This window comes from Paramacrobiotus metropolitanus, unplaced genomic scaffold (assembly GCF_019649055.1).
Source record: "Paramacrobiotus metropolitanus isolate TYO unplaced genomic scaffold, Prichtersi_v1.0 Parri_scaffold0000075, whole genome shotgun sequence".
Classification (NCBI taxonomy): Eukaryota; Metazoa; Tardigrada; class Eutardigrada; order Parachela; family Macrobiotidae; genus Paramacrobiotus; species Paramacrobiotus metropolitanus.
Window position 1 is genome coordinate 1 of NW_026570295.1, and position 23,229 is coordinate 23,229.

Sequence of the window (23,229 nt, forward strand, 5' to 3'; positions counted from 1 at the left end):
CGATGCGATACGTGAAAACGTACAAGTAAAGACTTTCTTATACAACGAAACAAAGCAAAATGAAAAAAAGCCTGCAATCAATAATTACAAATTTACAAGGTACGCTTTCGCTGATATGCAAAACAAAAATACTAAATAAAATAAAAATAATATAATTATTTAAAAAATTGAATTTATTCCATGCAGACTGATTTCTCGTTTTCTGATGTTTCTTAATTTTTCGAAACGGAAGCGGAACATTCGCAGGCTTAAGTTTCCACAACTATCAGATAATACCGTACAAGCAATCGCTTACATCAGAAATATCATCGTCCGTCATTTCCAGCAGCTGACGCAGGGAAATTCCGCGCTGTTGCAGAACATCATACGCCTCTTCGCAGTCGAAGGCGCGGAGAAAATCCACCAAATCCCGATCCGTCCGCGTATCCGGCTGATGCACCTGCTTGCCCGGCATCGCCAGCGCTTGAGATTTCATAAAATAAGGTTCTTCCTCCTAAATACGTGAAATGAAAATCGTCAAAAAAGTCAAAAATCAAATAAAAATATTCGCATAACAGCGCCAGCAGTTATCATTACCCTGTACGGCGGTACTGTCATTGTACCACTGTACAGGGAACTTCAAACGCTATGCAGGTTTACCGAACATCACAATGATTTTGCACTTTTTCCACCCAAGATTAGCCCGTAATGATGAAACAAATGCAAATATGTACGCCTCGAAATAAATGCAAATATGTTAGTCTCGGACAAATATGGACTTACATCAGAGCTGCGCTCATTCACTCCCAAGGAAGACCAGGCATGGAAGGCAGGCGCAACAGGCTGTGCTCGACGCGGTCGTCCAAACAGCATCTCTTCCTCCAGACACGGCTCATCCTCTTCTTCTTCCACCATCCGCGAGATCTACATCATGCACAGCACCATAAGACCCCTGATATCAAGAAGAAATCAGTCAGGGAGCAAGGCGTCTGCTATTTGCCTGAATCTCTCCGAATTTCTCTAGACGATCGTCGGGCTCATCGTCAATCAGTCCATCGTTGTCGTCATCGTCCTCCGCTCCGGCCGGCACGGCGTTCGCCCAGCGATGATTATTACCGAATCGCCGGCGAGACATGCTTGCATTATGCCTGCAATCGACACACACAGACCGACGCCACGGGAAAATTGATTACATTGTTGATCATCTGTCGCGGGGTAATCGAAACTTGCAATGAATGAACTGGCAAAAATATGCTGCTGTTGATTTGATACTCCAGTCGAAAATGCTCTCACACCCACATGAAATTCCATCACTGGCACCCATTACCATTTACTGGGCGCTACTGGAATTCCATTTTTCGTTTGAGCGTCATTTATTTAAAATTTTTATTGTACTGCTTCGTGATTGCTTTTCTATTGGATTTTCAGAATTAACAATAAATTTTCAAGAGCGTGCTGAATTTTTTCTCTTGTGAGAAATTTTAAAACTGATGTGCCTCCTCGATTTTAAATTGAGTCATCTTGGACCACACTGTGTTGGGAATTCCAAATTTGGACAAGTGTATTGAACCAAGTCAGCAGTCTTGTCGCACGCACTGATCATGATGATTGTGACTAAATTATGAATATGAATTATGAGGCCGTTAAAATCAAATATCCGGCAGCAACAGACAGCAATCATGGATTCATGGTGCAATTTTTGTAGCGTGAATCACATCATCAGTCAAGTGCCATCAAAAGAACAAGTGATGAACTGTAAATACTTTGAATATTGTGAAGTAATAAAGCTATGAAGTCAGTATTAATGCGGTGTATGTCAGGCAATTCGTTTATTTCGTTCACTTATCGAAGCGGCATAAAATATGCCGGGTAACGTGCCCAGAAAAAAGCAGGATCGCTTGCTCATAAGTGATCCATGAGTAAAATAATTAATCGCGAAATCACAAAAATAAAAATATATTTACCGGGATGTAAACCACAGGCATCACCGAAAAACCAATACTGTACCCGAGATTCTAGAATTAACAAAAACATTTTAAATCGAATATAAACATTAATTTTCTTATCACTACTTATTGCCGTTTCATATGCAAATAAAATCAAATAAAATTAAAAATTGGCAATTCCTGAACAGGCTAAAATAAATGCATGAAAACAGATCTCGCGCAGATCCATGGAGCAGAGAAGAGAATGTCGACAGATGAGCTACGAGATTCGAGATTTCGAAACATCACAAGAATGTGTAAAGGATCGCCATCTGTGTCAATTTCTTCAGCGATGAAACAACCACACTTTTTAAATCCGCCTCTTTCAGTTCACAGAAACGCTTTGGTTCCCACCTAAAGAAAACCGCAATGCTAAGCAAAGACATCTTTTATGGAATTCAAAGCAGAATTCACTAAAACAATATCACACTGCAGGGCAAGTTAATACGAGTGCTTAAAAAACATCAAAAATTAAAATTATTGAAGCGATGTGAATTACAGTATCAAAAAATGCAAATAAATAAATACTGATTATAAATATAAATTACTGCACACATTAGTTAAAAATATTAAACTACAATTTTTACATACGGCACTGGTCGTCGTCCGATCCATATCATAATTATTAGTTAGTATACAGTGCTAATTATTAAAAAAATATATTATATGACTCACTTTTTTAGAATCTTCACCGATTTTTCAGGATACTTCTTGAATCCCTTCTTCAGCCGTTCCTTAAGGCGCTCCTCCACTTCCTCCACAACCTCCTCAAACACGGTCAACGCCCTGCTCACGGCGTCCTCCCCATGCAGCTCCAACTCGGCCTCCTCCACCACCGCCTCCGTGTCCACCAGACCCGACGACACATTTTTGACGGAATAAATGAACTGCGAGACCTTGCATTCCCGGATAACCGGCTTCTGGGCCACCGCCGCCAAGCGGGCGTTGATTTTTAGGGTGTCCTCGGTGTTCTCGACGATATCGCCGAAAATCGGGTATGTCTTGGAAAGTGTCAACTTGTCTAGATGGATGTCCTTGCCGAAGAGAATGCCCAATGTGCAGTGCAGTAGCCATCCGTCGTTACGGTCGGACGCCCCGCCCTCGAAGGTGACCTCCTTCGTAGTGGCATCCACGTCCTGGCAGTAATTGAATCCTCGCGAAAAGCCTCCCAAGGTCGCCTTACTGAGGGTCACGTGGGTTTTGGATGGATGGCATGTTTCGGCATCGCCCTTGCTCGTCTACAACAGATAACGAAATAAAAAGTTTATTTCAGTATTGCAATTTCTATATTATTTCGTTATTTTTATTTCAAGCCTTTATTTTAATAATATTCTAAAATAAGGACTGCGACAACTGAATAGGCAGCAACCATGCGGCCATAGTATTTAACAATTAACAGCAAGAATTAAAAGAAAAATAACGGGTAAAAATCAATCCACCCACAAAAGAATAAAAATTCCGAGAAGGATATCAAAATAGAAAGAAATCCTGCAAAAATTAGACAAATCCAACAACCAACTGTGAACGGAACACACATGTACTTTTATTATTGAAACCATCATAGCTTATACAGTGACGGCCACTGACGGGCTAAATATACACTATAGATTTGGATTCACTTGGTAGAACAATTTTGAACCAGATTTCAAGGACAAACAACTTTAGCCCAACACATGCACATTCCGTTCTTGCTTTCAAATGACAAGCCCCAAAAAAATCTCATTTTTAGTGCCAAAGAAAATAGTAAGTATAAGTCACTACAAGATCTCGTATTTCTTCAATTTAGGATAAATTCAAAAAAATACTGTACTTAATACCGTACCGCGAAAATTAAAAGCGGTTTTTGAAGTACTTAATTAAATACAAATAATTCATTCTAAAAAAAACTGAAAATCAATGGTAAATAAAAATTACGACAAATAAAAGTTGTTTAACTAAAAAATTTCTTTTAACTAATCAATTTAAACAAACAGAAAATAAATTTGAAATATTCAATAAATAACCAAATTATAATAATAATAAACATAATAAGCCACAATAAAACCACAATAAACAGTACGAGTACAATTACAAAAACATGTTTTTTGTACCTGCCTCGGAAGCACATCCCTTCTCCTGCCCCTCTGCATCCCGCTTCGTCCCCTTCTTCTCGACACTCTCCACCGTCTCCTCCACAAACGCCTCATCCAGATCATCCTTTCCGCTGCGGAAAATCAGCAGCGCCCGGTGCGCATCCACATCAGCGCGACACACCCCGCGCGCCTTCCACATCTCATGCAACCGCTCCGCTCCCTTCTTCCTCTTCATCAACGCCTCCAGCTTCTCCACCAGCGTCTTCTTCAAAGGGATCTCCGTCCGACGGAACGTCCCTGCATCTACGGGGGTCCGTTCCTCCTTGGAGTTGCGCAGGAGATCCGGATGGAACAGTTCCTTAACTTTGGTTTTATTCTTCTCTCTGTCATCGTCAACGTCGAATTCGACGATTGCGTAGGCGTCCGCTTCGCCTATAACAATTTTCCCTGGGTACCAGGTGATGGGCGCCTCGTCCGATTAATTACAACGGCACTTCGACCTGTGTGCCGCTGGTGAGATGCTCTTTTAAGTCATCTTCATCATCAAAATCTCCGCCCTTCTCGAAGACCTGCTCCAGGGGGAATATGGCGGGGAGTTTGAGGGGGGATTGGAAATCGAGCGTGAGTGTCGTTTCGGTGGCGTCGCTGACAAAACCGCAGTGGAACAGCCCGGAGGCTTTGTCGCGGACGTCCAGACCCGTGGGGAAGTCGACGTTCTGGAAATTGAATAAGGCAGGCATCGGAAATATTCAAAAAGTAAGGGAGAGCGAGAGTCAGAGATAAGAAAGCGAGAGTAAGACGACCGGGAAAGCAAAGACAAAACAACTGAAACACCGGCGTTCAGTCTTGTCATACGGAGAATTCAAAAAAGCATCTACCGTTCTACGTAGACATTGTTGTATCTATAATCGAAGCCTTTTGGTGGTTGCACGCAGAACAGTTTTCAAGCGCAGAGCTATGCTCATTGCTCATTACTCGTACTTCGACAGTTCGACGTGAATGCCAGAACCGCCGCGGAGTAACCTGAACGGGGAAAGCTAGCGAAGCACAGCTGGTTCCAAGAAAGGATTTATTTTGTCCCGGAGGCATTCAAAATCTACGGACCGTGGTGATACGGCACCAAGAAACTTGTTAGAACTGGACAAGATTGGAAGCTGCCCAGTTTCTGCTATCAGTCAGAAACAATGCGATCTATCTGGGGCATTTGTTATAGTCTCCTTTGCAGCTTACCGCAGTTAGCAAACAGAATCTCTCCGACAATGTCATCTGATTAATGAATTCGCTCACATCATCGAAGCGGACTAAGATGCCGGGTACATATGCCCAGAAAAAAAAAACCGAATCGTTTGCTTATACGTCCGTGATCAATGTTAAAATAATCAATCGCGAAATAACCAAAATGCAATTACTGTACCTAAATTTACCGGGTTGAAAACGACACCGGCATACACCGACAAACCAATACCAGAGATTCTAAAATTAACAAAAACGTTTTAAATCCCATCCAAACAGTTCCTATCACTACTTATTGCCGCTTCATATGCAGTTAAAATTTTAAACTGGCATTGGATAAATATACTAAAATAAATGCATGGAAACAGATCTCGGGCAGATCCATGGTGCAGACAGCAGAGATGAAAATGTCAAAAGGTAAGCTACGAGATTTGATTTTACAACGTCAATAGAATGTGTAGAGGATCGCCATCTGTGTCAGTTTCTTCAGCGATGAAACATCCACCTTTTTTATGTCCGCCTCTTTCAGTTTAGAGAAATGTTTTGGTTCCCACCTAACAAACGGAAACATTTAAGCAAAGGCATTTAAGTGTGGAATTCAGCGCAGAATGACAAGAAAAAAACTTCACTGACAGAAATAAATTACAATTCAAATTTCAAAATACATAAATGTGGCTCACAAAGCATTTCAGATAATTAGCCCACATTCTTACGAGTGCATTAAACTTCAAACCACTACGCAATTTTAAAAAATATACGGTAATGTAAATAAATAAAATGGAAATGCTGATTACGCTACGAAATCAAACCATATATGTAAATAAAAAGACCAACAAATAAATATTATTTATCGAAATAATAATTACAAAATATTATACAAACCACTTTATAATTTAAATCCACAATTTTCTCGTATGACGTTGGTTTTCATCCACCCACGAAAATAATCATTACTGTACTGATTCACAAAAAAAATATTAAAACCACAATTCCTTACTTTTTGAGGATCTTCAACGATTCCTCGGCATTCTTCTCCAATGCCTTCTTCACCCGTTCCTTCTGATCCGCATCCAGCTCCTCCACAATCTCCTCAAACACCGCCAACGCCTTCTCCACGGCGTCCTCTCCGTGCAGCTCCAGCTCCGCCTCTTCCACCACCGCCGTCGTATCCGTCAGCCCCGACGACACTTCCATGACGCTGTGAATGAACTGCGAGACCTCACATTCCCGGATAACCAGCTTCTTGGCCACCGCCGCCAGGTGGGCGTTGATTTTCAGGGTGTCCTCGGTGTTCTCGATGATGTCGCCGAAATACGGGAATGTCTTGGAAAGTATCAGCTTGTCCAGATGGATGTCCTTGCCGAAGAGGATGCCCAGAGTGCAGTGCAGCAGCCATCCGTCATTATGGTCGGATTCCCCGCCCTCGAAGGTGAACTCCTTCGTGGTGGCATCCACGGCGCGGAACACGTGCTGACAGTGCTCAAATTCCCGCGAATGACGCCCGAAAGTCTCCGTACTGACGGTCACGTGGGTTTTGGATGGGTGGTGGGCTTTGGCGTCGCCCTTCTCGTCTACAAAAAGGCATCGAAAAAATTTCGATCTCAGTATATTACTTTAATTTATTATTTTAATTCTTTCCATTGAAAAATAACGTGGATATTTGTTATTATTTGAACAAGTAATAAACACGCGACGATAGTATTTACTGTTAACGGCAAGAATTAAAAGAGAAAAAATAAAGAACAAAATCCAACAAAAAATGCAACAGTAAGGGGACAAAATTTAAGCCAAAAATAAAAATATTCAAGAATTAACTGCGGCCGAAAAGCATGCAGTTCCATTATCAAACCTATTACAGTACAGAAATTTAGGAAAAAAATTGGAACCAGATTTCAGAAACAAACAGGTCCAAACAAAAACACTAGCGAATCCTCTTTTTATCTTGCAACATTAAACCAACAATAAAATACATCAGCGCCAAAGAATATTCAAGATAACTATAGCGTTAAACTATAATCAATTTAAAACTGCAATATTTCAAAAATCAAAAAATTAAAAAAAGTAACTATGAAGTAATACTTAATAATTTTTAAAATTATTTTAATGATTTAACCTATGAATTATTAAATAAATTAATTGTAAATTGTTACTTAGTTGTTACTTAATGTCTAAATAAGTTAATAAAATTTCTGGAACTAATTAATTATTCCCAACAATAAAAAAGTAGTTTATAGCCATAATAGCACCGAGCACGACAACCATAAAACCTGCCCTCGTACCTGTCTTGGACGCGCTTCCCTTCTCCTGCCCCTCCGCATCCCGCTTCGTCCCCTTCTCCTCGACCCCCTCCACGGTCTCCTCCACGAACGCCTCATCCAGATCATCCTTCCCGCTGCGGAAGACCACCAGCGCCCGATGCTTATCCACATCGGCACGACACACGCCGCGCGCTTTCCACACCTCCTCCAATCTTTCAGCCCCTTTCTTCGTCTTCATCAACGCCTCAAGCTTCTCCACCAGCTCCTTCTTCAACGGGATCTCCGTCCGACGGAACATCCCCTCATCCACGGGGATCCGCTCTTCATCGGGGTTGCGCAGGAGATCCGGCTTGAACAGCTCCTTCACCTTGGATTTCTTGTTTTTATCATCATCCACACTAAATTCGACGATAGCGTAGGCATACGCTTCGCCTACGACAATTTTTCCTGGGTACCAGGTGATGGGCGCCTCGCCCGATTGGTACGGCACTTCAACTTGTGTGCCGCTGGTGATTTGCTCATCTTCCAGATCTTCGCCTTTATCGAAGACCTGCTCCAGGGGAAAGGTGGCGGGGGATTTATGAGGGGAATGGAAATCGAGGGTGAGGGTGGTATCGGTGGAGTCGCTGACGAAGCCACGGTGGAATAATCCGGAGGCTTCATCACGGACGTCCAGACCCGAGGGGGGGTCCACGTTCTGGAAAGTGAATAAGGAAGGCATCGTAAATTTTAAAAATGTAGGCGAGTGAGTAAGACTGTAACGGAGTAACGGGGAATATGTTTATTGTGAGAGAAGACAGAAAAACATTAAAAATAGAAAGCTGAAAGTTATAAACATTTGAAACACACCGGTGTAGCGCGTTTGGCTGCTTTTTCACTTGTTCAGCAAAATCAGCACAGACAAATTTCCATCCACAGCTGCCGCCCCGTCGCTGCAACATTGTTGTATCGCTAATCGCAAACTCTGGCGGTCGCAAGCAGCGCCCTTTTTTTCCGGCTGACATAAGGATTGTCGACCAACGTTGCTTTTATAAACAGATTCAATCTCCACCCTTCAGCTATTACACAGCACAACGAATTGGCAGATGTACCTGTATAATTTTAATAACTTAAATCGTCGGTCTCGTTACAAGATGGGGGCTCCAAGCACGCATCTTCGAGACCGCTTTTGACCGGAAATGGAATTACCTGTTTGATGGTTGAAGTCCATGACAATTGACAATCATCCAGAGTAGTGCTAAATTACATCAAGTGTACGATGTTTAAAATTTTGTATAATTTAAAAGGCGTACTCTCGAAGAACGTGTCTCACATTGAGCTTGTCATAATGTCATAATATCGTTTCCACTAAGCGTGAAGCGGAACGAAGCCATGGGTGTATATATAGATACTTATTCTGTCACTGATTGTGTACGTCAGCACTCCCCGGCTCATCCCTCACTGTAGTGCCGGGGGCACGCATATGGTCTGCCAGCCCCATGTTCACCCCAAATAAAGGTAATTTACCTGGTCAAGAACATAAACTACCAAAAGGTCACGGCTATCTATGCTGGCTGGTGGAGCACCAAACACTGCGGAACCGGATAACTTAACGAGCCTTTTAAAGTGAAAAACGGCCGTTCGCCAGGGTTGTCTCCGTCATATTGGCCCAGTGTCCCGAAGACCGCGGTAGGCCATAATATTTAATTTGCCCGTATTTTAACGAAGGTAAGTAACGCAACTAACGATAAAGAAGTCGCTGCGTGGACCGGTGTTTAATACCTTAACAGCTAACCTTGCCATCCGTACCACACCGGCTAAAAGCGCTAATGCTTTTCTGCAATATCTCGGTTGATCATAGCCCAATAAGAATTCTTTTAATTCACCGTCAAGCCCGTTCGATATGTCAGCCAGCCATTTTGATTTTGACCAAGGCCAACATGCAGCGTTATTAAACTCTCGCAAACGGTTTTATTACTGTTTACCGGTTGGAATTAGAACACCGACACAGCTGCCATTGTCTATGTAGTTTAATTATCCATCAATCATGGGCGTATGACAGCTGTAATATCAAAATACGAATAATATGAATATATGAATTCGTGATTCCGCACGAAATTATGAGCATTTTAAATTTGCAATTTTAAACTCCTAAAATAATCGGCTGGGATTTTCATGCATCCCGGATTATATAATTTGTCGTGCGCGAAGTTGAAGTTGACCTTCCCGCCCCCCCTAAGTCGGTATCCGAAACGTTTAATTGCAAGAGTAACAAAGCAATCAACGACGCTTTTATATCGCAACCAGAAATTAAGCAATAAAATTGTCAGACTGAGAATGCAGTCATTGTATCTGTAAGTTACAACGTTGAGCAAACGTTGTGATCCTCCCAAAACTAGGCGATACTATGCAATCATTTCGTTCTTTACTCAGAAATGCATGTTTTCGGCTCCGATGCTGCCTACACTAATTGCATTTTGATCAACGATTTTCGTTTGGTTAAAAACTGAAAATTCCATCTGATACGACATCGGTCTGCCTGTTGGCCATGCGCAGAAAATTTCCGTTCGTTACCGGTGTGTTCGGTTACTTTGTTTTTCGGTGCAAATGCTGGAGATGCGAAAGGCTGGAGAACGAACCGCACGGCTTATTGGGCATCGACCGCGCATTGGTTTGATTTGGTTATATTCGGCATAATCTCGCGAATTAAGTGCAAACGAAATTGAGAGCACTAATACCAATTATACACGTGCTTGTTGACAGTGCACAGTACTTAATAATGTAATAATTATGTCGGTACATGATTGGACGAATACTGTACAATAACTGCAGTGTATACTCATTACCCTGCACAATCGCGTACTTGTTAATTATGCCTGGTACTTAATTACCCCGAACTACTGTATGCACAGCAGAAATTCTTTTCCTGCATATATAATCGAATTTTGACGTGTCTCTCGTCGGCTTCTCTTATTCATTTTCATAAGATCATTTGTTTGCCGCTTAATCGAGTATAGAAAGCCAGGACGAACGATGAGAGCCATCTCCATCGTTGTCGTTGTCCTCTCCGTGTGGAGAGTACACGGGCAGACGACCGCGTATTATGCTGCGACAAATCAGATGACACCATCCGGATCCGGCCAGCAAACAACAACCACCTCTTCCGGTGGCGGTGGCGGATCAACGACAACCCAAGCATCAACCAACCAATCCACGACATGCGTTCCCAAGCTGCCACCGGTTGGATATGCCTTTGATACTCCAGCCGTAAGTGGCCAATGGCAATAGCATACCAATTTACTGTACAAATACTGGTACTGTATCCTAATTAAAAGTAAACCGGCTTTTCATTTTAATTTTCTTAAAACAAATATCGTAGGTTTGATGAATCCATGAACTTTTATCGTTCTCACTGAATCCAGAATTGTCATGAATGTTGTCCACCAGGCACAATTCGTGATAGATATGATAACTTTTTTGGTAGCTTCCTTCTCAGATGATGTTTAAAATGTTCAGGATGCCGTTTCGGCATGCTCAAGCAGTATTGCGGAAGCACATGGATAGTAGCTAATCATATAATAATAATTTATATGCATTATAGAATGCTACAGTTACTGTATTTTGTCTTGATTGATAATGACTCAATCATTTGCCTTGTTTGGAAAAGGCGCTCCTATTCTGTCTATTGCAGCAAAACGGCATCTGGTACCAGTACATGTATGGACCGCCCGGTCCCAACCTGCACGATCTGATCAACTGTATGGAGCTGGACCGCGGGATTGGCTGGGTGTACGATTCCAACAATGGTGCCTACATGCAGGCCACCGCCGCCTTGTGCCGTTTTGATGCCGCCCCGCACGACTGCTGGGGCGGTTACGTTATGCAGAACACCACCTGCGACGGATACTGTTACGGTTTAACCCGGCTCAGCGCCAATCTGGGCGCCGGTGATGGATGTACGTACTACGTACTCTAGTATCTGTACCAACAGTACGCTTTACCTAACCATAAGTTCACAACAGTTAACTGTACATAATACTATGTTATTTAATTTTTTATTAATGTTTTTACGGCCATTATATTATATTTAACATTTACTAATCATATACCTACAAAAAATAATTGAATAATCATTCAATATTTTCGAAATAATAATTATGATTTCCTTTGGTTGACAGTATCCAAGCACTGGTTTTACAAGCTGTACTTGGAGCCGAATTTCTTCTATCTGCGTGCCGGCTGTTTTGACCCCGAGGACTTCCTAAGTCCCGGCAGTACCTGCAAGCAGCCAGGTATGTCGGTGTGGACGCGCAAGAAGCCAAAGGACATCACCCCGCTGGAGGACGCCATCATCCGTGACGCCATCGATGACCGCTTCCAGTTTATGTGCGTGACATCCAAGGACATGGTCTACAATACATGGATGTACGATCTGCCGGACTGTGATTTCCCGGGACGGCCGCAGAAGTATCTGGATGATCAGCGCTGGGCCGAAGAGAATCTCGTCACCAAATGTGCCAGCAAGCAGGGCAGCTCCTGCGCTCCGGCTTCGTTCTATTGAGTCAAATTTCGCGCTTGCACCCTTTCTACGTCTGCAGCTACGCTATGCGCAGCTTAAATGCATTTACATCGATAGTTTGCGTGGTCGCTTCCTTTCCTCTTGTAAATAGATTAATGGCCGTAAAACATTGTAATAAAATTATAGTAATAAAACATTGTAATAAAATGGCATTACTGCAGATTTCCGCGTGACCTTGCAAATGGGAATATTGCTATTTACCGGCACTTTCCGCCAGGCCTTGGAATAATTTGTGTCGTGTATACATAACAGGATATTCCAGGAATTGCGGGCATATCCGGTTCCAGGGCAAGCGGTAGTGGTATGTGAAATGCGACGCCATACTTTACAGTAATTCAATGGAATAAGATTGTACCGCAATGATCCCGGTAATTTTCGGATCGAAATATCTAAAAATACGTAAAATCATCATATCCTTATCAATACCGAATTACGAGTACAACATAGCTTTACATAGGTACGCTGTAATAGCCAAGATCTTTTAAAGTTAAGAACATTTAAACAGCAGCGCGCAGAGCCGATAGTGGCGACTGCATTACAAACTAACTTTTACGAAATACGCAATTATGAGTACGCAAATTCAGCCTTTCCTAGAATAAATCTATCTTAACGTTGATCATCTGCATGAGGACCGTACAGAGCAACGACTTCACCGTAATGGACTTAATTTTGTGAAGGTTGTATGAAACTTTTTGAAATTTCATCGTCTCACTTCTTCCCTGACCTTACCTCGATGCAGGCTGCACGTACCGAAAACGGGATCGGCCCCTTCGGGGCGCGCGTCGCTCACAGTCACATCAGTATATTACACGGCTCCCGTACAGGAGCCGTGTAATAAAGAAAGTCATCTTCAGTGACTGACCACATCGACAGTCCTGCTGCCTCGAGAACCTGCAATGATGCATATAACAGTTGCAACAAAAGGTCGTTTTTTCTAAATGTGCACATACCGTCGCAGGTCACTCATACGTACCCGGCCATTAGCATCAGATGGTCGATGCAGATCAGTTTTATAAGATGCTGGAAAAAATAACCATTCGATCATGTTTTTCGAGATAGAACTCATAACTTGAGATAGAACTCAAATTTGACGCGCCCCAGGTAGGGTATTTAAGCGCACAAAAGTACTCGGCACCGTTAAATGCTAGAATTGTAGTCTCGTTCTCGTTAACGCATAATGAAAGTAGGGGCTTACATTTAACCTTTTAAGTACTGGTAAAATAATTGTAACTTTGTTAGTACATCCATATAATTGAGGCAATTGATTTTATTCGGTAGCCGTTACTGAACAAAACTAGATCATCATGACCCGGCATAGCTCTTCTAACCGGTGACGGTGTGAGTTGCCGTTTTGGGCGTTTTGTGTCAGACCGTCGCAGGTAATTTTATCCGCCCAATGTCCGCCGTTGGCCGTCGCATCGAGACCCGGTTTTGGGCGGTGTCGGGTGTACCGCTCTCCATTTCCAAACCGCAGTGACAAACAATGCACCCGCCCATGACTAGCCGAGTGTGCGCTCTTGACACAAGTTCTGTTGCTTAAAACGTTGTTTGATTGATGCGAACGCACCGTTGCTCTGATTAGCCGCATATCGTTGCAGGCCGACACACGACGACGTTGAAGAACGCTCAAGTAATCATTGATAGTTTTATCAAAGCGACGTATCGGTTTAACGATAATTACCACTGTAGAACAATTAGGCTTTCAATATTTCAATAGAGCATGTTGCACCGTGTAATGGGTTTTCCATAATTAGTTATAGGATTACTGCGGCATAAAGACTAACGAAAACGATTAAGAAACGATCGTTGTTGGTGACAATGATATTATTTTCATACACTTCGTTCACGCTTTACCGATTTTTTTGTGGAGCTGTTGTTCGTTCGAAGATGGACGTTTGATCAAAATTCTAATGTGAACAAACACCGTTCATTCTTTACATGATCGCGTTAGAATCGATAAAAAGCGGAACAGTGACCAGCTGCTTGAATCTGCTGCGGCTCATGTTATACCGATCAATCATCATTCATATGCCGCCCAGTTAATTGCAAAAAAAGTTGCAATTCATTGCTGTTAATTGCAGTCTAGTAAAACCAATAGCATCATTAGTTTTACATGTACTATGTTTTTCTGTTTACGGAATTTTATAGTTTTATCAAAAATAACTAAGTGGCATTGTCCCATATTCTTTGCAAATAAACCGTTCCTTAACTTACAATTATGATGAATTAAATCAAACAAGGGATTTGCATGTATTTATCTGCTAGAAATTTTTAAGTGCGAAACAATTCTAAAGGGCTGACAGAAGACCGAATGGAAATTATTGAACAATGACCGAATAGATAATTAAACAAGCGGCAACGGTATAAAGTATTTATATGTGTATCTGTATGTGCGACTAAGCCTACTCAGTACATTTTCAAACCCGTTTGCATTTGGAATGTGTTGTTTCGTTAGCCAGGATACTCCAGATGCTGCTTGTACTCAAAATTACTAACTGTATTTCGCAAAAGAATTAATTATACTACTGTTACAGTAGTACAACTATCCTGCGAAATACGGCTAGTAATTTTTAAATACGGTTAGCGAGAATATCGTTAGATGATTATACGGTAGTACTGTATATCTATGTATAATCATCTAACGATATTTTCGCTTAAAAATTTTATTCTTCAGTGTTCCCGGTAAAATTTTACTGTGCTATCGGCTGGCAACGTACCCTACTGTAAGCTGTCAAATTTCCCCTCCCTTCGTCGAGATAACGTTTCAACCTACTACAAGCTTTTTTCTCTAGAGTAATCATTATTCTACATGTTTTATAAATAAGTGAAAGTGTTTTCCGCAAGGGCGGAACATCGTTTTTGCAGGGCGGTTCATTTTGACGTAGAAGTATAGATTAGACGGTTTTTTCGATTGGTCGTACGTACGCATACAATCACTGCGCTATGCAATTAAGCTGAATTATCCACATCACAGTCATAACTGCCTGTATATAAGCCGAAATATAGAGCAAAATGCGTACGTCTGCATGCCAGTATTCTTAACAAAAAATATTGTATCGAGCAAAGTTATCATTTTCTAAAAATTTTGGAGCGTTATCACGACGCGATGTTGGCCTCTTCCGTGGTCTTCGTTGTCACCGTCGGAATTGTGTGCGCGCAGACAGCGTCGTACACTCCCGCGTCCAATCAGCAGACTAGCACCGCGTCCAGCCAATCGAACCAACAGACAACGACAACAGGTTCATCCAACCAGCAGACCACCACAACCGCTTCGTCTGGAGGACAGACAACGACATCCGCTGCATCCGGCTCGCAGACCACAACGGGCGGCAGCTCCACCACCAACCAGACGTGTGTCCCGAGTCTGCCGGTGGGATACGCTTTCGATACTCCTGCTGTAAGTTTATCTCCTTAATTGCTCTTATTGTCGCAGACGCGCTATGTACCGGTTAAAACAATTAACCGTAGGTTAAGAAAGAAACCGCCCTTGCAGACGAAGTTATCACTTGCCGTTTGAACCACTTAGCAATGCGCATCGTAGTGTTGTGGCTGTAGTTATAATTTGCGGAAAGTAGTACTTAATGTCGTCGCGTTTTAATGCCTCGGTCAATTGAACAACATTTTTCTAATAGTCATATCGTTGAAAAAATTTTTACTTTACTTTATCATTATGGCAAGCTTTCCGCAAAGTTTGCTCGATCATACCAGTAAATCGTAATAATCATCTCTGCGTACGGTAGTGCTGTACTCCATAATGCAGCCAACATTCTTCGTCCACCAGCAACCAAACAAGGGTAAATTACCCAAACCGGCAACGAGCCGAACTCAAATGTCCAAGCGGCGGCTGTGACCCGTGGTCCGAAATGGAATGTAGTTCCTCATAAAAGTAGTCAGAACTTCCTTATCCTCTTACTCTTTATATATTATAACCGACCGATTAGCTGAAGATTCACTCATTTCGTGCGGTCCTTCTTGAGGGGTGTCCGTGTTATGGACGCACTACCTGTAGATTTGTCAAAATTTCTGTGTGACGCCAGCTAGAACGAGGGGTTGCAGATACCAGGGGCGTCATAGGGGGGGGTGTCAGCCGGCAAAGTTTAGGGGTTTGCTCCTCCTATTTTTTCAAAACCGGTTGCCCCCTGTCAAAAAAAAATTGACAGGAGGGCGTCCGAGAGAGGGGGGCAATTTTTTTCCCAGATAAATTGCAAAAATTAGCGTTGACTCCCCTGTCAAATTTACGTGTAACTCACTCTGAGAAGACCCCCTGTCAAAATTTGACACCCCTCTTTTGCCAGACCTGTGACGCCCCTGCAGATAACATTACACGTCATCTTGGAGACCTGGATGACAATGCCGGTCTTAAAACGTGGATTGATTACAATAAGTTGATTGATTGCGCGCTGTCGCCACGGGGACCACCCCACCACTGCACCACAGTCAAAGTAGCATTCGTTAACATGACAGTCACGTGCTATCATTTCTCTGTCTACTGCGGAAATTCGGTGATTCCTGCTGACAGTTCGATATACGGTATTTCAAAACATTACACTGTAACGTTATTCCTAATGAAGCGTTCGGACATCAGCCCAAATGCACCGCCTGCAATTAATTATCCAGATTAGGCAGGTTGTCAATTTCTACCGTAATGGCATACGAACCATTCTTGACTGTCCTGTGTATTCATATACAGACCCTGTTCATTGACAAAAAACAATTGCACATGAGCACATCCGAAAACTAGTGCAACAAACTTCTAACCGATGATCATTGCCTCTCTGATAACAGTCGCCAGCCGGCATGTTCAACCGGCCACCACGTGAAGCGACCGGCAGCGGAAATTCTGCATCATCATTTATGTGGAACTGTACACTTTCGTTATTTTGAATACGCGTACAGTTTTTATAACGGTCAGTTTAATATTTTTCATCGAGCTGAGCGAACTAGCAGGTAATGTCCATGCCAAGGCCACTTTCACGGTTTCTTGCAACTGGTCTCCAGGCCGGCCTAAAATAATACGATCAATGAATTTTCAGTACAGTGGTCATACTGCAGAAATCAGTGCGGATTCAGCAGTTTTAGCTAGGATGATACAGATTGGTAACAGTATTTCACGAAGCATGGAATCATGTTTTCAGGTCTTCGTCCATATGGAGTTACAGAACTCGTATAAGAGGATGTGCGAGATTTAATGCTCTCTCCGGTGGAGCGGTACTGTTGATGACCGGAAGCATAGTAATGCAGAATATTAGTGTTGCCGAACGAAAATATTTTCGTCATCGTATTCGCTTTCGTAATGCGTTCGAATTGCACGTGACTGTTTGCCTTCGTTACGATAGAGGAAACTATCTGAATTTTATGTACGAGTAGTTTTCATAACGAGTACTAAAATTCAAGGACTTTTCAATCGTCTCGTAACGAACGAAAATGTTATGGTAGCTTCACATTCACACCTGTAGTGTACGCCTCGACTAATCTTCCCCTTTTCCCACCGCCAGTGCGTAACTCTTCGGGCTCTGCGCACATAAATAAGGGTACTCTGTACCTATATGGGTTCATTTTACGCCGTGTTACAGTTACACAAAATGATAGAGATGGAACCGACGGCGATCTTCCGACACAAAAGGCTTTGACGGGATTGCAAAAACCTGATGACCTTTACATTGGTTCATAGAATAAATCATCATATTCATCCTAAAAACGATAAGAAATTATTTCCTATGCAGGATAGTCGGATCTGCCATATCGCATGCGGCAGGGCGGGAAAACATTTTATTAATTTATTCTGTACTATATGCAGGCGTCACAAACAGTGGGGCAGGAAGAACCGAGACGGGATAATTAATTATAAAAAAAAAGAAAAAAACGTACGTAATTAAACTCATATAGATATACGTGTATAAAGAAGTCACATAACGCAGTTGTTGACTTTCAAAAATTTTGTATATTCTTCATTTCTAAAGTACTTTTATTCCATGCACTAGGATTATCGTTTCCTTATAGCGTACATCCGGCCCGCTCAAGTAATTACTCTTGCGAACCGGATGTGTGCTGCATATAGCACCCACCAGGGAAGCGCGAGAATTTATGATTTCCCTGCCGATCAGTGATGCATATACCGTATAATATACATTGCGTAGTACAAACCTGAGTTTTTCAGAACAGCTACCGAAGCTACAGAGTACAGTAAATTTTTATCTTTGGGAATAACTTAAACCAGTAACATAAGCCACTTCGGGTACTATGATTTAGTGCCTTTGCAGCAAAATGGCATCTGGTACCAGTACATGTATGGACCGGCCGGTCCCAACCTGCACGATCTAGTCAACTGCATGGAACTGGATCGCGGTGTCGGCTGGGTATACGATTCCAACGACGGCGCCTACATGCAGGCCACCGCCGCCGTGTGCCGCTTTGACGCCGCACCGCACAACTGCTGGGGCGGTTACGTCATGCAGAATACCACCTGCAACGGCTTCTGCTATGGTCTGACCCGGTTGGACCCCGCCCTGGGCGCCCCTCCTGGACGTTAGTACTTCCGGCTAACTCAGATAACGGATAGGAATTAAGGTATTTTCTCTTTCAGAATCCAAGCACTGGTTCTACAAGTTGTACTTGGACCCTAATTTCTTCTATCTGCGGGCCGGCTGTTTTGACCCGGACAACTTCCTGGACGGCAGTATCTGCAAACAACCCGGTATGTCGGTGTGGACCCGCAAGATGCCGAAGGACATTACCCCGTTGGAGGACGCCATCATCCGTGACGCTATCGATGACCGCTTCCAGTTTATGTGCGTAACATCCAAAGATATGATTTACAATACATGGATTTATGACCTCCCGGCTTGTGACTTCCCGGGACGGCCACAGGCGTATCTGGAGGATCAGCGCTGGGCCGAGGAGAATCTCGTTGGTAAATGTGCCAGTAAACAGGGCACTTCGTGCGCCCCGGCATCATTTTATTGATCGTTTCCAGATTGTAATTTGCTCATTGTATACTTCTATGTGAAGAACTAATCCCGTTTTTGCGGTTGAAAATGCCAACCGGTGCAAGCTTGAACTGGGGCGACCTTTTGCGCACACCGCCCCATTCAGGCGAATAACGTATAGCTCAATACATGTAAAGCGCCGGCGTTGTTGTTGCATTCTGAATTGATTCTGATGGCCATTGCGAGTATAAATACGATGAAATGTAAAAAATAAAATATGGGTATTTCGTGCAGCGTACATTCTAGAAATCCGGGAAATGGAAATAAGATAAAAGTACTGATAGAAATTGTCTTTTTATTTCCTTTTTAAAAGGCATTTCGAAGTATTGATTTCCCGGTTAACACAGCTCTGGGCAGGAATAACGCAAGTAAATAAAAAACCAAATTCTATCAACGCAGTTAAACGCCATGACGTTAGTGAATAAACATGTAAAAAATACTTCCAGTAATAATAAGAAACGATGTATCAAACCAATTAAATAGCGTGAATTACGGCCAAAAAGACATTTTCGTCATATTTTGTGGCAAGGAAAAAAATGACGTATAACCATTGAACCATTTAAACGTTATTCCATTTGGCCTTGGGTCCGGCATTCAAGGATTTCGGCAGGCGATCCGAGGCGCGGAATTCCTTCACGCCTTTCAAATTCTACAACAAAATGAACGAAATTTCATTGTTTAACCTTTTACCATGAAATACCGTGTTGGAAAAATTCTATCATATTATCTTACAAAAATATTCGTATTCAGAAATCAGAAATGGACTATTAACTTCATGGAATTTTTATTGTTAAAGTTTACTCTGTACGTACCGCAATACGATCATGGAATTTCTTTAAATTGGGAAAATCCTTCAGCAAGTCCGGAAACATAATAATATTGGCATCCAGTCGCTGAAGAAAACGATATTACTCACAAAAAAGACGCTGTTGGTGAAATTAAGATTACTTACTTCGAAAAACTGGAAATCCGCATACGTCAGCTTATTCCCGACCAAATACTCGCGGTTGTTAAGATGCTTCTCGAAACGCTGCAGCATCGGTGTCAGATTCTCGGTGCGGTAGCGCTTCAGGTCCTCTTCCTAAATTAATAAAAATATTACTGCATTATTTCAGGCGACGCAGGTGCAGCAAAACAATATAATTATGCATATTGTCAACAGAAAATGGATAATGAAATTGCGTGCTACCCATGAATAAGCCTAATGCTTCTTAAACGTTTCCGGTTATTTGTACAATGAACTGGCTGTCTCAAACAATAACAGAGGTATTCCGTTACGCAAAGTCACAAAAGAAACAAATTAGACCTTCACAATCCACTGCTATGAAATGCAAATGGCTACCCACATAATTTGATCAAATTAAATTAAAAAATGACAAAATACCGGAAAAATATACTCGATATTATGGTTAGACTGTTTTCGCTATATCGCATAACAAATACTGCCATTACGATCTGTTAAAAGTACTAATCTGCTATTGAATTTCCCTGGCACAGCATGTCGTAAATTTAACTCAAGTAACTGTAGTATGCGTACAATACAAGTAACGGTAAAATAAAACATACAACATATTTAATAACTTACTTTACTTTAAACAATAAAAAGAAAACAATAAAAATGTGCAAGTAAAACCGTGTTAAAACTCACAGACCAATCATTAATTACTGTTAGACGAATTACCGGTACTATAAATTATTCTTTCACGTGGAACAACCGCAGGAAAATAATAATCATGGGGAAGATTACTGTAACCATAAAACTGTTTTTTTGGCAAACGTACCTTGCCGGGTGTCGCGTACGTGACAGTCACCCACGCCATGAGGAACTCGGTGATGACACCGTCCATGACATCCTGCTCGATAATGTCTTTTTCACTGGTGGCAACTGTAACACAATCACCAGAATTCAGTAACGAAATATCCAATATTTAATCCAAAAATATATTGCTAAAATGATCTGACGACTGACACTGCCGTAAAATTAATAGCAACATATTTCCTGACGATGCTGCAAATAAGACACAGCATCTGTTCCGCAAATTGCCCTAATTCTGTTACGTAAACTTTAGAAATTTTCTAAAAATTTCTGAAAAACTCTCTACCAACAAATACTTCCAAGTACTGCGTCACAACGCAATGCTAATCAATATAACAACAAATAAAAAATAATTAGCAATAATAATAATCAGCTACAATATCACATTTATTATAATTATTAATATTATAATATTATTATGAACATAAATTATTTATAACGCTTAATCTCGCTTACTGCCGAATTAAAGCCTGGTATTTCGCAGACATGATCACAGAAGTAGCCTGTTGTTTCGTAGCAATGTTTACGTCTTTAAGTTTATTTTCACAGTCAGCTGTAAAGAAATAAAACTGCCCTGAACAGCAAAAACTGTCAGGAACACAACACTACGCGTAGGTGCGTCTTACTGAGATTGTGCTTGCGGGCGAAATAGCGAATAATGGCATTGCCCTGCGTCAGCTTGAAATCCCCGTCAATCAGGTAGGGCAACTGCAGACAACACAAAACACGGCGTTGTTGTTAATGTTGTCGCCCACTCTTCCAGGCAGAACCGAGTGCCTCGAGCGCTACTCCAAGGCATTTACGTGGTAAACAGCAAGAAGATCATGTTACTCACGTTGGGAAATTCGAATCCCAGAGTTTCCTTTACTCCGAACCATTCTATCAAGGAAGAACAAACATCAGACAGGAAAACGCAGCATTTCCCTTCCTTGATACAGTAAAGCACGGTCTTCGGAAATTACGCAACGATCAAGATTTTACAGTTTTTAGTGATTTGCGAACCTTGCGCATTGGACAGGTCGTAGCCCTTAAATTCGTAGGGTTGTCCGACGTATTCCAGGAGATAGCGGATCGGCGCGCTAACCTAGGAAAAATATCCGGAAACATGAAAATGACAGATCGGCGTCAGAACATCCGCTGTCTTACACCGCGAATATTCCAGTATCCCAAGGTTGGTGCCATTTTTATCAAGCACGCAGTATCGTCCTTGCAAGCGCTGTAGGGAAATGATAAGTCCGTCCGGAAGAGGATGTTTTCAAAAATGCAAAGCGTCAACAGAAGGGTTAAATGGTTATCAAGCGTGTGTTGACAGCTGGCAAGACTGGATTTAGATTTTAGACGCAGCACCGCAACCCTGGCTTGTTTCTTCGAAAAGAGGCTAGTCGTTCCGCATTGCACGCGCCGTGCTCGTACGTACAAGTACTTGCAGCTGTACGAGTCTTCAGTGTTGCCGGTGCTGCACCGGCTCCTTCAACAATTTTGTACTGACAGTGTAAAAGCATGGTACAGTACAAGTACAGTAAGTACTTTGTACTTACGATAAGTTATCGTCAAACTTGTAATATCAACAATATTATTTTTTAACAGCGTTTTAATCTAATACCTAATTCAATATTGATACTCTGACACTGAAAAATATCTTTACTGAATTACTGGCCGTCAAATGTGTTGTACGAGAATGGGTTTACTAAGAAACTGACTTTCGTCTGATGTGTGGTTTGTTTCAAAATATTTGTTTCTACATGTCCTGCGAAGTAATTTGTTTGCGGATTTGTTACTGTTCGTACTGCTGAACTAAGTGACTTCTTTTTCATGTTGTGCACAGCTGCTAGTTTGTTCCATCAGGGATTCTATTGTCCACTGCTGCAAAACGGGCGCTGCCCGTCGCACCCGTGCCCGTAAAATTCATCATTGGTGGAGGTCAATTACATTTGGGTAACCGTTGCGCGTCGGGTAATGGAGAGACGCGTAAAAAATTAGCCATGACTCAGCAAAAACCCAATCGTCCAATCGTAAGTCGAGTACGCTTCCGTGCCAAGAAAGAAATTGAACACCGCAGCGGAACTGAAAAACTCATTTTTAATGCTGTAATGTGGTAAATGTGGTATTACGTCAAAAAAGTTAATTATGAATTTTGGAGTGTGAATCTGGGTCGCTGGATGCACTTTTAGTTCAAACAAACAAAAATTTTGTCGATCTGTGCAGGAGAGGCGCGAGTTACTCGTAGTTTGGGTAACGGTTGCGCTTCGACGTCGAAGCGCAACGCTTACGCGGACAAGTAAGCTAAAAACCCATCCCAGATTTTGTGATCACGAATCAGAATGCTTACTTGCTTACGCGCT

At 42.1% G+C, this 23,229-nt stretch overlaps 6 protein-coding genes across 7 annotated transcripts; 2 read left to right on the plus strand and 4 right to left on the minus strand.

The window, feature by feature from the left end:
- Positions 1 to 6: 6 nt before the first annotated feature.
- On the minus strand, positions 7 to 1,243 carry LOC129595248 (uncharacterized). The gene is made up of 3 exons (XM_055492186.1): positions 980 to 1,243; positions 763 to 903; positions 7 to 493 (listed from the first exon to the last, which is right to left on the minus strand). Exons 1-3 carry the CDS (start codon positions 1,112 to 1,114, stop codon positions 266 to 268), a joined length of 504 nt encoding a protein of 167 aa, XP_055348161.1. The 5' UTR covers positions 1,115 to 1,243; the 3' UTR covers positions 7 to 265.
- Positions 1,244 to 1,801: 558 nt separating this feature from the next.
- On the minus strand, positions 1,802 to 5,137 carry LOC129595167 (uncharacterized). 2 transcript variants are annotated; one of them, XM_055492083.1, is made up of 3 exons: positions 4,059 to 5,137; positions 2,640 to 3,202; positions 1,802 to 2,318 (listed from the first exon to the last, which is right to left on the minus strand). In XM_055492083.1, the coding sequence occupies exons 1-3, from the start codon at positions 4,269 to 4,271 to the stop codon at positions 2,210 to 2,212; spliced, it is 885 nt and encodes a 294-aa protein (XP_055348058.1). In that variant the 5' UTR covers positions 4,272 to 5,137; the 3' UTR covers positions 1,802 to 2,209. The 2 variants fall into 2 exon arrangements, with proteins under 2 accessions (XP_055348058.1, XP_055348059.1); XM_055492084.1 differs by having other exon boundaries at positions 4,055 to 4,196.
- Positions 5,138 to 5,330: 193 nt separating this feature from the next.
- On the minus strand, positions 5,331 to 8,373 carry LOC129595166 (uncharacterized). Its single transcript, XM_055492082.1, has 3 exons — positions 7,549 to 8,373; positions 6,267 to 6,840; positions 5,331 to 5,823 (listed from the first exon to the last, which is right to left on the minus strand). Exons 1-3 carry the CDS (start codon positions 8,246 to 8,248, stop codon positions 5,715 to 5,717), a joined length of 1,383 nt encoding a protein of 460 aa, XP_055348057.1. The 5' UTR covers positions 8,249 to 8,373; the 3' UTR covers positions 5,331 to 5,714.
- A 1,956-nt stretch (positions 8,374 to 10,329) lies between these two features.
- LOC129595191 (uncharacterized) lies at positions 10,330 to 12,243 on the plus strand. Its single transcript, XM_055492118.1, has 3 exons — positions 10,330 to 10,773; positions 11,198 to 11,462; positions 11,685 to 12,243. The coding sequence occupies exons 1-3, from the start codon at positions 10,540 to 10,542 to the stop codon at positions 12,065 to 12,067; spliced, it is 882 nt and encodes a 293-aa protein (XP_055348093.1). The 5' UTR covers positions 10,330 to 10,539; the 3' UTR covers positions 12,068 to 12,243.
- Positions 12,244 to 14,598: 2,355 nt separating this feature from the next.
- On the plus strand, positions 14,599 to 19,277 carry LOC129595190 (uncharacterized). Its single transcript, XM_055492117.1, has 3 exons — positions 14,599 to 15,482; positions 18,346 to 18,610; positions 18,669 to 19,277. Exons 1-3 carry the CDS (start codon positions 15,192 to 15,194, stop codon positions 19,046 to 19,048), a joined length of 936 nt encoding a protein of 311 aa, XP_055348092.1. The 5' UTR covers positions 14,599 to 15,191; the 3' UTR covers positions 19,049 to 19,277.
- Positions 19,278 to 19,346: 69 nt separating this feature from the next.
- Positions 19,347 to 22,264, minus strand: LOC129595217 (glutathione S-transferase B-like). The gene is made up of 8 exons (XM_055492145.1): positions 22,034 to 22,264; positions 21,890 to 21,971; positions 21,723 to 21,766; positions 21,514 to 21,595; positions 20,853 to 20,956; positions 20,024 to 20,152; positions 19,884 to 19,964; positions 19,347 to 19,720 (listed from the first exon to the last, which is right to left on the minus strand). The coding sequence occupies exons 1-8, from the start codon at positions 22,067 to 22,069 to the stop codon at positions 19,631 to 19,633; spliced, it is 648 nt and encodes a 215-aa protein (XP_055348120.1). The 5' UTR covers positions 22,070 to 22,264; the 3' UTR covers positions 19,347 to 19,630.
- Between the last annotated feature and the right edge of the window lie 965 nt (positions 22,265 to 23,229).